Raw genomic sequence first — 16,489 nt, 5'->3', positions numbered from 1 at the left:
GCCCCACTGTTATTCCATAGGCTGGGATCCGCACTATGTAGCTGTTGCCAGAGCGCATTTTTCACTGGCTGTCCACTGGTTTCAAAAACAATGATTGATAGGCAGCTTAAACTTCTTGATTTAAACCATTATTGGGAACAAATACACATTTAGATTTGTGAATAGTCATCCACAACAACCACAATCCGTGAGGCACAAATAGATAAATGAGAGAGCAGCAGTATGATTCGCATCAACATGCCCCCATTAACATCGACGAAGCTGTAGTGGAGCGGGTCAAGAATTTCAAGTTCTTTGGTGTCCACATCACCAACGAACTATCATGGTCCAAACACACCAAGACAGCTGTGAAGAGGGCACGACAACACCTTTTCCTCCTCAGGAGAATGAAAAGATTTGGCATGGGTCCCCAGATCCTCAAAAAGTTCTGCAGCTGCACCATCGAGAGCATCCTGACTGGTTGCATACTGCCTAGTATGGCAACTGCTCGGCAAGTCAGGTAAGAACAAATTCTTTTTTTACAATGACCGCCTTAGACGACTGCGCCACTCAGGTTACTCCCCAACCCTGATTGTCACATACAGTCATGTCCGCAAAAACACTACAATGAATACTATAGTATACTACAGTCATGTTCGCAAAACTACTACAGTGAATACTACAATCATCTCTGCAAAAGCACTACAGTAAATATTACATTGAATACTATAGTAAAGTCCACAAAAACACTACAGTGAATACTGTAAATATAGTAATACTACAGTATTTAGACCATAGCATACTATCGTATTTTTTTACGTGGGATGTTACACAAATACACACACACAATTAAACAGAAAGCTATCCTGCCTCCTTACTTGGGTTTTAGATGTAGACAGTCAGGGTTAGATATGAGTAAGGTTGTGGTGATGGGTTTTACCTGTGGCTCTGAGGGGACTCAGGAGGAGTAGTGTGGACCAGAGTAGGACCCTCCACCTCGACAGACAAGACCTCTGCTGCTGCATCACTACAGCCTCAACCAGACACCAGGTTCCAGTCCCAGCCCCTAGCACTGTATCTAGAACCAGACCTTCCTTAGCACAGCTCCAAGTTCCGGTCCCAGTCTCTCACACCACCACCCCTAACCTGGAATAAGAGAAAGAGAAGTGTGGTCAAATAAAAGCCATCTTGTTGTTAAAAAACCAAACAGTTTTGCCACTGTCACTGAGCAATGCTAAGCTATCTATGACTAGCTAGCTGTCTGTATTTACATGGGTGTAACTTAAACGAGTGATGCTAGGCTAACTATTGCTAGCTATCTGTGCTGTATTTATTGACATACGCAAGCTGTCATTGAACAATGTTATGATAGCTACAACTAGCTGTCTGTCTGACTTAGTGGCCACTGAGCAATGCTTAGCTAACTATGGCTAGCCAGATGTCTGTATTGACATGGCTGTAACTGAAGGATGCTTGGTTAATTATGGCTAGATTGCTGTCTGTTTTGTCATGGTTGTCACCGTGACTGAGCAATGCTAGGCTAACTACCTAGCATTCGGTATTGACGTTGCTTGGTTGTCTGTGGGCTCGTGGCCTCAGTGTCCCTCACCTTTTCACATTACACTTTATTTAGTGTGGTTACTTTGCTTTACTTTACAAATTAGCATTGGCCAAATTGGGATTCCTGGTCCTGCTTCTCTAACCAAGTTAAGGTCTTTACTAGTGTTAATTGATTAAAAACAAAAAACTATGTTTTAAGTGAGAAGTAGGCATTGGTCTTAAGCCGAAAAAGAAAGGAAATTCACGAGCATCACAATGCCTACTCCACCCATGCTCTACCAATGTTTTCCAGCACACAGCCTTGACCGACTACAGTAGCTATGTTGGTCTATTGTACTTCAAACAAGTCACTTAGGATTTAAACCTTCTCAAACAGCCTAATTCATATTCTTATTGTAGGGGGTCCCAAAATAATGTGATTTGTACCGCATGCAAGTTAAAGTATTGGATTCTTCACATACCACACTAATCCAACTCCACTACCTTTTCAAGCTTTTTTATTATATGAAAACAAGCCTTGCTTTTATATTTACAAGACCATCAAGCTTGATTTATCGAGATGTTTGTCTTGTAGTGATGTGGTGCCTGCCTGTATTTGCCTAAACCTTTTTATTTAGTCATTGAGAGTAACATATTATTTCATCTATTTGTCATAAGAAACTAGCTCCCTGGTATACAGAAAATACTCGAGCCCTAAAGCAAACTTCCAGAAAATTGGAACGGAAATGGCGCTACACCAAACTGGAAGTCTTCCTACTAGCTTGGAAAGACAGTACCGTGCAGTATCGAACAGAACTCACTGCTGCTCGATCATCCTGTAATTGAGGAAAATAAGAACAATCCAACTTTTTTTTTTGATACTGTCGCAAAGCTAACTAAAAAGCAGCATTTCCCAAGAGAGGATGGCTTTCACTTCAGCAGTGATAAATTCATGAACTTCTTTGACGAAAAGACCATGATCCTTAGAATGCAAATTACGGACTCCTTTTTAAATCAGCGTATTTCTCCAAAGCTCAGTTGTCCTGAGTATGCACAACACTGCCAGGACCTAGGATCAAGGGAGACACTTAAGTTTTTAATACGATATCTCTTGACACATTGATGAAAATAATCATGGCCTATAAACCTTCAAGCTGCATACTGGACCCTATTCAAACTAAACTACTGAAAGAGCTGCTTCCTGTGCTTGGCCCTCCTATGTTGAACATAATAAATGGCTCCCTATCCACCGGATGTGTACCAAACTTACTAAAAGTGGCAGTAATAAAGCCTCTCCTGAAAAAGCCAAACCTTGACCCAGTGTTACGCTCGTCGTTTGAAGGAGGCGACCAAGGTGCAGCGTGGTAGGTGAACATCTTACTTTTATTAAAATGAACAACAAAATACAAAACGAACGTAAGTATGCCTAAGTATAATCCCCAATCAGAGACAACGATAGACAGCTGCCTCTGATTGGGAACCATACCCGGCCAACAAAGAAATAGAACACATTGATTGCCCACCCTACTCACACCCTGACCTAACCAAATAGAGAATTAAAAGGATCTCTAGGTCAAGGCGTGACACCCAGAAAATATAAAAAACTATCGGCCTATATCGAATCTCCCATTCCTCTCTAATTGTTTTTGAAAAAGCTGTTGCGCAGCAACTCACTGCCTTCCTGAAGACAAACAATGTATACAAAACACTTCAGTCTGGTTTTAAACCCCATCATAGCACTGAGACTGCACTTGTGAAGGTGGTAAATTACCTTTTAATGGCGTCAGACCAAGGCTCTGTGTCTGTCCTTGTCCTCCTAGACCTTAGCGCTGCTTTTGATACCATCGATCACCACATTCTTTTGGAGAGATTGGAAACCCAAATTGGTCTACAAGGACAAGCTCTGGCCTGGTTTGTCCTCTGACAAATGAACTGTAAATGTTGGTGTTCCTCAAGGCTCCTTTTTAGGACCACTATTGTTTTCACTATATATTTTACCTCTTGGTGATGTCATTCGGAAACATAATGTTAGGTGCCTCCTAAGAGGAGGGAGGTGCAGAAGTCAGGAGCAGGAGAGCAAGGAAGTCCCAGTAGCACAATCGTTTATTAGAAGTCTCAACTCAACAACAACAGGTGGAGGGACACGCCCAAACGAAGTCGCCACACACAGGGAATAAACGCAACACACGGAGGAGAAACCTCTACTCCTAATTACAGTCAAAAACGGTACAACAACCATGAGAAAGAAAACCCCGTGGCGCAAACACGCACCCCTAACATAGCAACAAAAGCAAAATAATCCTGCACAAAGAATAGCAGGCAGCGGAGGTTAATAAACCCACCGAAATTAACTAATAGGACTCAGGTGTAAAGAAAAAACAGACAGACACAAACGAAAAGGAAAAATGGATCGGTGGCAGCTAGAAGACCGGCGAGCACCGCCCGAACAGGGAGAGGAGCCACCTTCGGTGGAAGTCGTGACACATAATGTTAACTTTCACTGCTATGCGGATGACACACATCTGTACATTTGATGAAACATGGTGAAGCCCCAAAATTGCCCTCTCTGGAAGCCTGTGTTTCAGACATAAGGAAGTGGATGGCGGCAAATGTTCTACTTTTAAACTCGGACAAAACAGAGATGCTTGTTCTAGGTCCCAAGAAACAAAGAGATCTTTTGTTGAATCTGATAATTAATCTTGATGGTTGTACAGCCCTCACAAATAAAACTGTGAAGGACCTCAGCGTTACTCTGGATCCTGATCTCTCTTTTGACAAACACATCAAGACTCTTTCAAGGACATCTGTTTTCCCTCTATGTAACATTGCAAAAATCAGAAACTTTCTGTCGAAAAAGAATGCAGAAAAATGCTTTTGTCACTTCTAGATTAGACTACTGCAATGCTCTACTTTCCAGCTACCTGGAAAAAGCACTAAATAAACTTCAGTTAGTGCTAAACATGGCTGCTAGAATCTTGACTAGAACCCAAAAATGTCATATTACTCCAGTGCTAGCCTCTCTACACTGGCTTCCTGTTAAGGCTAGGGCTGATTTCAAGGTTTTACTGCTAAAGCTACAAAGCATTACATGGGCTTGCTCCACCTATCTTTCAGATTTGATCCTGCCGTACATTCCTACACGTACGCTACGGTCACAAGATGCAGGCCTCCTTGCTGTCCCTAGAATTTCTAAGCAAACAGCTGGAGGCAGGGCTTTCTCCTATAGAGCTAAATTTTTATGGAATGGTCTGCCTATCCATGTGAGAGACGCAGACTCGGTCTCGTCCTTTAAGTCATTATCTCTTCAGTAGGTCCTATGATTGAGTGTAGTCTGGCCAAGGAGTGTGAAGGTGAACGGAAAGGCACTGGAGCAACGAACCACACTTGCTGTCTCTGCCTGGCCAGTTCCCCTCTCTCCACTGGGATTCTCTGCCTCAAACCCAATTACGGGGGCTGAGTCACTGGCTTACTGGTGCTCTTCCATGCTGTCCCTAGGAGGGGTGCGTCACTTGAGTGGTTTGAGTCACTGACGTGATCTTCCTGTCCAGGTTGGCGCCCCCCTTGGGTTTGTGCCATGGGGGAGATCTTCTTGGGCTATACTCGGCCTTGTCTCAGGATAGTAAGTTGGTGGTTGAAGATATCCCTCTAGTGATGTGGAGGCTGTGCTTTGGCAAAGAGGGTGGGGTTATATCCTGCCTGTTTGGCTCTGTCCGGGGGTATTGTCGGACGGGGCCACAGTGTCTCCCGACCCCTCCTGTCTCAGCCTCCAGTATTTATGCTGCAATAGTTTATGTGTCTAGGGGCTAGGGTCAGTCTGTTATATCTGGATAATTTCTCCTGTCTTATCTGGTGACCTGTGTGAATTTAAGTATGCTCTCTCTCTCATCTCTCTTCTCTCTCCTCTCTCTCTCTCTCTCTCTCTCTCTCTCTCTCTCTCTCTCTCTCTCTCTCTCTCTCTCTCTCTCTCTCTCTCTCTCTCTCTCCTCTCTCTCTCTCTCAGAGGACCTGAGCCTAGGGCCATGCCTCAGGACCATCTGGCCTGATGACTCCTTGCTGTCCCCAGTCCACCTGGTCGTGCTGCTGCTCCAGTTTCAACTTCTACCTGCGGCTATGGAACCCTGACCTGTTCACCGGACGTGCTACCGTGTCCCAGACCTGCTGTTTTCAACTCTCTAGAGACAGCAAGTGGGGTAGAGATGCTCTGAATGATCGGCTATGAAAAGCCAAATGACATTTACTCTTGAGGTGCTGACTGTTGCACCCTCTACAACCATTGTGAGTATTATTATCTGACCCTGCTGGTCATCTATGAACATTTGAACATCTTGGCCATGTACTGTTATAATCTCCACCCGGCACAGCCAGAAGAGTATTGGCCACCCCTCATAGACTGTTTCCTCTAAGGTTTCTTCCTAGGTTCTGGCCTTTCTAGTGAGTTTTTCCTAGCCACCGTGCTTCTACACCTGCATTGCTTGCTGTTTGGGGTTTTAGGCTGGGTTTCTGTACAGCACTTTGTGACATCAGCTGATGTAAGAAGGGCTTTAAAAATACATTTGATTGATATAATATTTTTGGGGTCAGTAGGTAACCAACATAACACTAGGTGGTGGTGTGTTTGACACAGCCCACTCATATAGAGTTGAAGTCGAAAGTTTACAAACACCTTAGCCAAATACATTTAAACTCAGTTTTTCACTATTCCTGACATTTAATCCTAGTAAAAATTCCCTGTCTTAGGTCAGTTAGGATCACCAGTTTATTTTAAGAATGTGAAATGTCAGAATAATAGTAGAGAGAATTATTTATTTCAGCTTTTGTTTCTTTCATCACATTCCCAGTGGGTCAGAAGTTTACATACACTCAATTAATATTTGGTAGCATTGCCTTTAAATTGTTTAACTTGGGTCAAACATTTTAGTTAGCCTTCCACAAGCTTCCCACAGTAAGTTGGGTGAATTTTGTCCCATTCCTCCTGACAGAGCTGGGGTAACTGAGTCCGGTTTGTAGGCCTCCTTGCTCGCACACACTTTTTCAGTTCTGCCCACAAATTTTCTATGGGATTGAGGTCAGGGCTTTGCGATGGCCACTCCAATACCTTGACTTTGTTGTCCTTAAGCCATTTTGCCACAGCTTTGGAAGAATGCTTGGGGTCATTGTCCATTTGGTCATTGCCACCCCCGTGCTTCATGATTGGGATGGTGTTCTTCGGCTTGCAAGCATCCCCTTTTTCCTCCAAACATAAAGATCGTCATTATGGCCAAACAGTTCGATTTTTATTTCATCAGACCAGAGGACATTTCTCCAAAAAGTACAATCTTTGTCCACATGTACAGTTGCAATCCGTTGTCTGGCTTTTTTATGGTGGTTTTGGAGCAGTGGCTTCTTCCTTGCTGAGCGGCCTTTCAGGTTATGTCGATATAGGACTTGTTTTACTGTGGATATAGATACTTTTGTACCTGTTTCCTCCAGCATCTTCACAAGGTCCTTTGCTATTGTTCTGGGATTGATTTGCACTTTTCGCACCAAAGTACGTTCCAAGCTGCTTAAAGGCACAGTCAACTTAGTGTATGTAAACTTCTGACCCACTAGAATTGTGATACAGTGAATTATAAGTGAAGTAATCTGTCTGTAAACAATTGTTGGAAAAATGACTTGTGTCATGCACAAAGTAGATGTCCTAACCGACTTGCCAAAACCTGAAATTTGTGGAGTGGTTGAAAAATGAGTTTTAATGACTCCAACCTAAGTGTATGTTAACCTCCGACTTCAACTGTATACTTTAAAGGTCTATAGAGCCTGACTGCATTCCTGATTTCTTTAACTGTTAGCTTACCTGTGTAATGCTGACATAAGCTCAGAAACACTTGTTTTGCAAACATGGTGTCACGCCCTGACCGTAGAGATCTTTTTATTCTCTATGTTTGGTTGGTCAGGGTGTGACTCGGGTGGGAAACTCTATGTTCTGTGTTTCTATGTTTTGGCTGGGTATGGTTCTCAATCAGGGACAGCTATCTATCGTTGTCTCTGATTGGGAATCATACTTAGGCAGCCTTTTTTCATTTTGTATTTTGTGGGTAGTTGTCTTTGTTAGTGGCCTGTATAGCCCTAGTAAGCTTCACGTTCGTTTTTGGTGTTTCTTGTTTTGTTGGCAACATTCTTAATAAAGAAAAATGTACGCTTACGACGCTGCACCTTGGTCCGGTCATTTCCCTGACGACGTTCGTGACACATGGTCCTGTTTTATCAATTATTGTGCTGATCAATTGGCAGTTTATTACCTCTGTCAAGTGAATATGTTTCTTAAAGTTGTATTTATTTTTTCAAAAAAGATGGTGATGCAACAATAATAAACATTCACAATAGGCCTATATCTAAAAATACCTACAGCCTAATGATATACAGTATGTCAAACCAAATCAAATTATATTTGTCACATGCACCGAATTCAACAGGTGTAGACCTGACAGTGAAATGCTTACTTACAAGCCCTTAACCAACCATGCAGTTTTAAGAAAATCCTTTAAAAAAAAGTTAAAGATAAGAATAACAAATAATTCAGGAGCAGCAGTAAATAATAATAGGGGGCTATATACAGGGGTACCGGTACGGAGTCAATGTGTCAATGTGCGCGGGCACCGGTGTCGAGGTAATTGAGGTAATTATGTACATGTAGGTAGACTTATTAAAGTGTCTATGCATAGATAATAATAGAGAGTAGCAGCAGCGTGGGGGGGGGGGGGGGCAATGCAAATAGTCTGGGTAGCCATTTGATTAGCTGTTCAGGAGTCATATGGCTTGGGGGTAGAAGCTGTTTAGAAGCCTCTTGGACCTAGACTTGGTGCTCTGGTACCGCTTGCCGTGCGGTAGCAGAGATAACTATTTTTAGGGCCTTCCTCTGACACCGCCTGGTATAGAGGTCCTATAAATATTGGGGCCAATGTGTGACACTGGGATCAAAATATCTAAATGGTTTGAAACAAAAATGAAAAGGATTTTCATGCAGTACTTAGAGGAATAAAAGTGAATATACACTATATTTACAAAAGTATGTGTACACCCTTTCAAATTAATGGATTCAGCTATTTCAGTGACACCTGTTGCTAACAGGTGTATAAAATTGATCACACATCCATGCAATCTCCATAGACAAACATTGGCAGTAGAATGGTCTTACTGAAGAGCTCAGTGACTTTTAACATGGCACTGTCATTGAATGCCACCTTTCCAACAAGTCAGTTTGTCAAATTTCTGCCCTGCTAGAGCTGTCCCAGTCAACTATAAGTGCTGGTATTGTGACGTGAAACGTCTAGGAGCAACAACGGCTCAGCCATGAAGTGGTAGGCCCCACAAGCTCACAGAACGCATTGCTCGTAAAAGCGCATAGCTTGTAAAAATCGTCTGTCCTCGGTTGCAGCACTCACTACCGAGTTCCAAACTGCCTCTGCAAGCAACGTCAGCACAGTAACTGTTTGTTGGGAGCTTCATGAAATGGGTTTCCATGGCCGAGCAGCCACACACAAGCCTTACATGCTGACCACACCGCTCGTGTCGCGTGCACGAGCGTTGCAAAATAAATGTATACATACATGTTATTCAATCATTGCGTCCACACTGCTCGCATGCTTCAGCGACCGTCTGCGCGGCCAGGCGCTAAAATATAAATAGGTTCTATTTGTGATGCTCATACACGCTGTAAGTCTGGCCTCTCCCATCTCCTCATTGATATTTAGAAGCATATACCCACGTGGGTGATTGAAAGATGAACTGATGTCCACACTCCAGTCGGTTGCAGTAATGCAGCGTAAAGTTGGTTGCCAACCGCCATATAAAGTCCAAAGAAGTAAAAAAATAAGCCTGAGGAAGGAGGAGAGATGACTAGAAAGGAATTTGGTTTACCGTTTTTATCTGTGGATTAATTGTGGGAGTAGAGGCCCTTGTGCATTTCAGGTAAAATAACAACCCAATGTTTATATCCCAGGACAAATTAGCTAGCAACAGCAAGCTAGCTAGCTAAATTGCCATAAATGTTTAAGGCTTTTCGACCTGTCCTCAAATTAATATAATTGGTTCAGAATTTGTTATGATATTTCATCCTGTGTGTCCTGATCGTGTCTGGTGTGGGGGTACAGGATCAACATGCGCGCATTAGCGCATGCCGGCGCACCCGCCGCAAACGGTTTGATCCACATGTAAGATCACCATGAGAAATGCCAAGTGTAGGCTGGAGTGGAGTAAAGCTAGCAGCCATTGGATTCTGGAGCAGTGGAAACACGGTTCTCTGGAGTGATGAATCACACTTCACTATCTGGCAGTCCAACTGACAAATCTGGGTTTGGCAAATGCCAGGAGAAAGCTACCTGTAAAGTTTGGGGGAGGAGGAATAATGGTCTGGGGCTGGTTTTCATGGTTCGGGCTAGGCCCCTTAGTTCCAGTGAAGGGAAATAATAACGCTACAGCATACAATTACATTTTAGACGATTCTGTGCTTCCAAATTTGTGGCAACAGTTTGGGTAAGGCTCTTTCATGTTTCAGCATGACAATGCCCCCATGCACAAAGCGAGATCCATACAGAAACGGTTTGTAGAGATCGGTGTCGAAGAACTTGACTGGCCTGCACAGAGCTCTGACCTCAACCCCATCGAACACCTTTGGGATGAATTGGAACACCGACTGCGAGCCAGGTCTAATTGCCCAAAATCACTACCCGACCTCACTTATGCTCTTGTGGCTGAATTGAAGCAAGTCCCTGCAGCAATGTTCCAACATCTAGTGGAAAGCCTTCCCAGAAGAGTGGAGACTGTTATAGCAGCAAAGGGGGGTCCAACTCCATATTAATGCCCATGATTTTGGAGTGAGATGTTCGATGAGCAGGTGTTCACATACCAAAATCAGGTTACTTTTATAATGTAGGGATTTGTATGGAAAGCCAAGGTGAAGCCAACATTAGATGTTGTTTCCCTCATAATAACCACATGTGGTTTTACTGCAACAGAGTAGCGCAACAACCTTCAATTGAAGCAGCAGGAAACAAACTAAAGTGGGCACATCTCTGACAAAAACGGATAAAAATGAAATCACAGATAATTATAAGAGAGCAGGAGAACCTATAAATTGGTTACAATAATTACAATAACTTTTCAAGCACCAAATTGAGGAAATGTCTGATTTTCAAGGTAGGCCTATTTCGGTACTTGCATTTCTGAGCTCCAAGTTCAAGTAGGCTACTTCAAGCTCCTTGTATTGTCTAAAATAGCATGGAAAACATAATACATTTGTCATGTTATTTCATTACCAGACCATATTGTGAATAAGCTATGTAATTTGTTGTCATTATATCCAGAATATTGAATTAATAGGAATAGCGTTGGGTGTTGGGCTATCCTATCCTGCACACAGTAAACTCTTTGTCCAATCAGAGCGACAAAAAAACATACAGTATGAAAACATGAAGTCATTACATTTCTCTGTTAAATCTAACAACACCCTGTCGTAAATCAAGCAGACAAAAACAGATAATCAACATCAATTGCGAGATATTAGATCCCATGTGGATCCAGGCATAACTGTCTTCACCAGCACAACTGTCTTCACCAGCACAACTGTCTTCATCAGTATAACTGTCTTCATCAGTATAACTGTCTTCACCAGCACAACTGTCTTCATCAGTATAACTGTCTTCACCAGCACAACTGTCTTCATCAGTATAACTGTCTTCACCAGCACAACTGTCTTGCCTACTGGTTCTTCACCAGCATAACTGTCTTCCACCAGCATAACTGTCTTCACCAGCACAACTGTCTGCACCAGCATAACTGTCCTTCACCAGCACAACTGTCTTCACCAGCACAAACTGTCTTCACCAGCATAATTGTCTTCATCAGCATAAACTGTCTTCACCAGCATAACTTGTCTTCACCCAACTGCGCATAACTGTCTTACCAAGATCAACTTCACGCATAACTGTCTGCGAACGTCCACAGCATAACTGTGTCTTCACCAGACAAACTGTCTTCACCACACAACTGTTCTTGTATTCTCGCAAACCTCACAGCACTCTTCACAGTCTTGTCTTCACATAACTTCTCACCCAGCATGAACTGTCTTCACCAAGCTATGGCAACTGTCTTCACCAGCAAACTGTCTTTCATCCAGCATAATGTCTTCATCAGCTATAACTGTCTCACTCAGCATGAACTGTCTTCAGCCAGCGCATTAACTTCAGTTTCAGTGAATATGAATCAGAACAACTGTCTTCCATCCAGGCATAACATGGAAGGAGAAGAGGATGTCAGTTCACCAGACACAAACTGATCTTCCATGCAGCAACCACACACTGTTTCACCAGCATAACTGTCGTTCACCAGCAAATCTGTCTCACCAGTATAACGTTCTTTCATCAGCACAACTGTCTTCCACAGTGATAACCTGTCTTCACCAGCACAAACGTTCTTCACCAGCATAAACTGTCGAACTTCACCAGCACAATCTTCACGATCGTTCATCAGCACAACTGTCTTCACAGCCACAACGTCTAAGTAATGTCTTCACCAGCAAACTGTCTTCACAGCTAAGTCCATCTGGTCTTCATCAGCACAACTGTCTTCACCACAGCGATAACTGTCTTCACCAGCATAAAACTGTCATGCACCAGCATAACTGTCTTCACCAGCACAACTGTCTTCACAGCACCAACTGTCTTCCAGCATCAATCTTCGACAGCATCGTCTCACCAGCATAACTGATCTTCACCAGCATAACATGTCTTTCTCTGCACAAACTGTCTTCATCAGCTACAAAACTGTCTTCATCAGCACAACTTTCTTCATCAGGCCACATCTGTCTTCATCAGCACAACTGTCTTCACCAGCATAACTGTCTTCACCAGCATAACTGTCTTCACCAGCACAACTGTCTTCATCAGCGAGACACCAAAATATTCTGGATATTCCTCGCAAACACCTTTTTTCCAGCACATTGGCTGTCATTGCATCGCATGCTGTATCACAACAGCTCTTTGTCACTTGACAGTTATTTGAAAATTCCTTCCTGGATCAGATGATGATGTGTGAAAATATCATAGTGTAACCGATGTGAAATGGCTAGCTAGGTAGCGGTAGTGCGCGCTAGCAGCCTTTCAGTCGGTGATGTCACTTGCTCTGAAACCTTGAAGTAGTGGTTCCCCTTGCTCTACAAGGGCCGCGGCCTTTGTGGAGCGATGGGTAACGATGCTTCTTGGGTGTCAGTTGTTGATGTGTGCAGAAGGTCCCTGGTTCGTGCCCGGTTCGAGGGGACGGACTAAAGTTATACTGTTACATTGGTGCCGTGACCCGGATCACTGGTTGCTGCGGAAAAGGAGGAGGTCAAAAGGGGGGGGGGTGAATGTAACCGATGTGAAATGGCTAGCTAGGTAGCGGTGGTGCGCGCTAGCAGCCTTTCAGTCAGTGATGTCACTTGCTCTGAAACCTTGAAGTAGTGGTTCCCCTTGCTCTGCAAGGGCCGCGGCCTTTGTGGAGCGATGGGTAACGATGCTTTGTGGGTGTCAGTTGTTGATGTGTGCAGAAGGTTCCTGGTTCGCGTTCGGGGCGAGGGGACGGACTAAAGTTATACTGTTACAATGGCATACCTAACCAGCAGGACACCAAATGTGCATCCAACAAGTATTTTGCATAATTACTGAAGAATCATGTTAATGACAGTATCGATTTAGGTTTTAAGTATTAAGGTAAGGTTACTCTTTCAGTTAGAAGCAATGCATCAATTATTTTGGATTTTTGTGCCGATGAAAACTGTTTTCACCCTGTAACATAAGGAGACAGGAAATGTTATGTAGTTAGTTACACTGCATTTCTGAGATCTCTATTAAAAAACTGTCCGACAGCTAGATCCACGATTCTTACAGGGTTCATGTTCAATGTCTAATTTAACTGATTAATGCTTAATATATTATATAATGACAATTTACATTGCCATAGATGCAAGTACAGACAAGTAATGTTTTATGTCTCACATCAAGCCACCAACCATGATAGAGGGCTAAACATAGCTTTTAAATCATCTCATGAATTTTATTGAATATAGCTATGATCCCCCTTATATCTTAATGTAATGACCTGAAATTGGCAGATTATTATCAATGACTTTATCAACTGCAACAAGTTGTTCAGTGTAGGAATCCTCACGGATACCCTAGTTTATAGAAAGACCCATTAGCAGCGTGGCAGGTTACCAAAGTTTGATGTTGACTATGAACTTTACTTAGCTAGCTAGCTGTGCTTTGTGGAAGAATATGGGAGATATTATCAACATTGAGTTGTGCTGGTGCATTGCAATCTGTCCATACAACTAATGTTACAGCCTTGATGGCTTATTGGCTAACGTTAGTTGGCTAGCTAACGTTAACTGGCAATAGCAGCCAAGGACATTCGCTATCTTATTGTGCTTATTTGTTTATGCTCTGATTACACGCAAGTGTCAAGGCAGGCCAACAGTTTACACAGATGTCTTCAGCCATGTGAAAAAACATCCAAAGCTAAATATAGCTAGCTTCCTTTGCTTGTAGCTTGCCTCTCATCAGACTGGTGTTAGCTATCTCCTAGCGCTGTTGCTGCGCAACCCAAGTGCTTTGGTCCGGTTTTAGAACAGATTCGGCTGAAAAGATGTTAGCATTGCCAGAAATGCTACAGAAAGGTAGCATGTGTGAGAGTGATAAATTATACATTTAATCAAAACTGTTGCCCCTACAAACTTATTCAGTCCAAAGGGTGGCATGTCTAATGGTCACTTTATGAACGCTGTAGTCTTGTTCTTATCCGACTCCTAGATATTGAGCTAGGTCGGGGCAATAAATGTTTATTTTCCAAATGCTAATGACCCTGTTAAAAATCTGGTATGTGGTTCTCGGTAACGGCCGGATGGCTCATGGCAAGAGGTGGGGAGTGTGTTGTGTACCTCCAATCAAGTTGATTTGAGCATTTTCATATGAGCTTAGATATGATAGGGAGATTGGAATGTAACATTGAGCTTCCCACAATAATGTTTAGTTGGAGATCAGCGCTACATCACTACAGAAGTCTGATCTGACATGGCTTTACTGTGATTACAAACACACCCCAAAAACATGTAAAATCTGCAGTCTAATGTTATTCTCCTCACATGTGAAAAGATGGTGTTAACATGTTGCAGTAGCAATGTTTCCACTGGTGGAATTAGGCTGACGACATCTAAAAAAAAAAAAAAAATGCGGGACAAGGGATTGATTTTGAGGGACATTCGCAAAACAGTGGATAGAATACAAATGTTGGGGTCAGGTTAATGGATTGTGTTCAAATGGCGACCTAGTTCTGCTGTATGAAGGTCACTGCTTGTTGAAGGGGCAATCCTTAGTTGCTAAATTCATTTTTGGACTAAATATGTGCCTATTGATTCTTGAAGAATATAACATATAAATGCTTAGTTCTACTGTCTTGTCCGTCAGAACCCAAAATATAAGGTTGTTTTACTCCAAAGTTGGTAAACAAAGTAAATGTAAACAACCACTGTAAAGCTTAAAAACATGGTTAAAACTATCATTTTGATATCATGGATGGTCAGTCCTTGCATCCATAGCATAGTCTATGGATTTGAAAGTGGTTGCATTTCTCCAGCCCCAACTTTTTACTGAAACTGAGGCATTGAAAACACAAATGTTTCAATTAAGGATTGCAGCTTTAAACACCTTTAATAGGCCAAGAGTAATAGTGTTATTATATGGTTGTAACGTTCGTCGTCTGAAGATGAGGAATCATCGGACCAAAGCGCAGCGTGCTAATTGTTCATGTTATTTTTATTAGAACAGAAACACTAAACAAAATAACAAAGAGAGTGAAACGAAAACGAAACAGTCCTATAAGGTGCAGCAACACAAAACAGAAAACAACTACCCACAAAACCAACATGGAAAATGGCTACCTAAATAGGCTCCCCAATCAGAGACAACGAGAAACAGCTGTCTCTGATTGGGAACCAACTCAGGCCACCATAAACCTACATACCCCTAGACCATACAAAATCCCCATAGATAAACAAAAACCCTAGACAATACAAAAAATAAGAAACCACCCTTGTCACACCCTGACCGAACCAAAAAATAAAGAAAACAAAATATAATTAAACTCAGGGCGTGATAGTACCCCCCCTCAAAGGTGTGGACTCCGGCCGCAAAACCTAAAGAAATAGGGGAGGGTCTGGGTGGGCATCTATCCGCGGTGGCAGCTCTGGCGCGAGACGTGGACCCCGCTCCACCTTAGTCTTGGCCCACTTAGGTGGCACCTCTGGAGCGGGGACCCTCGCCGCCAACCCCAGACTGGGGACCGTTGCAGCGGGCCCTGAACAGGAGGGCAACTCTGGGGGCTCCGGGCTGGAGGGCGGCTCCGGCGGCTCCGGGCTGGAGGGCGGCTCCGGGCTGGAGGGCGGCTCCGGGCTGGACGGCGGCTCCGGGCTGGAGGGCGACTCTGGAGGGAGGAGACGCAGAGACAGCCTGGTGCATTGGGCTGCCACAGGGCCCACCAGGCTGGGGAGATCTACAGGAGGCCTGGTGCGTAGAGGAGGCACCGGATAAACCGGGCTGTGGGGGAGCACTGGAGCTCTGGTGCACAGCCTTGGCACCACTCCTCCAGGCTGAATTCCCACTTTAGCCCGGCCCCTCTAGAGTGCAGGCACAGGTCGAACCGGGCTGTGGGGGAGCACTGGAGATCTAGTGCTTTTTTTATTTTTTTATTTTACCGTTATTTTACCAGGTAAGTTGACTGAGAACACGTTCTCATTTGCAGCAACGACCTGGGGAATAGTTACAGGGGAGAGGAGGGGGATGAATGAGCCAATTGTAAACTGGGGATTATTAGGTGACCGTGATGGTTGAGGGCCAGATTGGGAATTTAGCCAGGACACCGGGGTTAACACCCCTACTCTTACGATAAGTGCCATGGGATCTTT

The 16,489-nt window shown here is 43.5% G+C and overlaps 1 protein-coding gene across 1 annotated transcript in view; it reads right to left on the bottom strand.

Annotated features, from left to right (window-relative positions):
• The window catches only part of LOC111962547 (cadherin-related family member 5), a 47,529-nt gene that overhangs the window by 28,797 nt on the left and 2,243 nt on the right, over nt 1-16,489 (bottom strand). The window contains 1 exon segment of the mRNA XM_070443125.1: nt 920-1,125. Within this exon segment, the coding sequence (XP_070299226.1) occupies nt 920-1,004 (85 nt within the window). The 5' untranslated portion in view covers nt 1,005-1,125.

Source organism: Salvelinus sp. IW2-2015, linkage group LG4q.1:29, assembly GCF_002910315.2.
Source record: "Salvelinus sp. IW2-2015 linkage group LG4q.1:29, ASM291031v2, whole genome shotgun sequence".
Classification (NCBI taxonomy): Eukaryota; Metazoa; Chordata; class Actinopteri; order Salmoniformes; family Salmonidae; genus Salvelinus; species Salvelinus sp. IW2-2015.
This window is presented reverse-complemented; position numbering and strand designations above follow the sequence as displayed.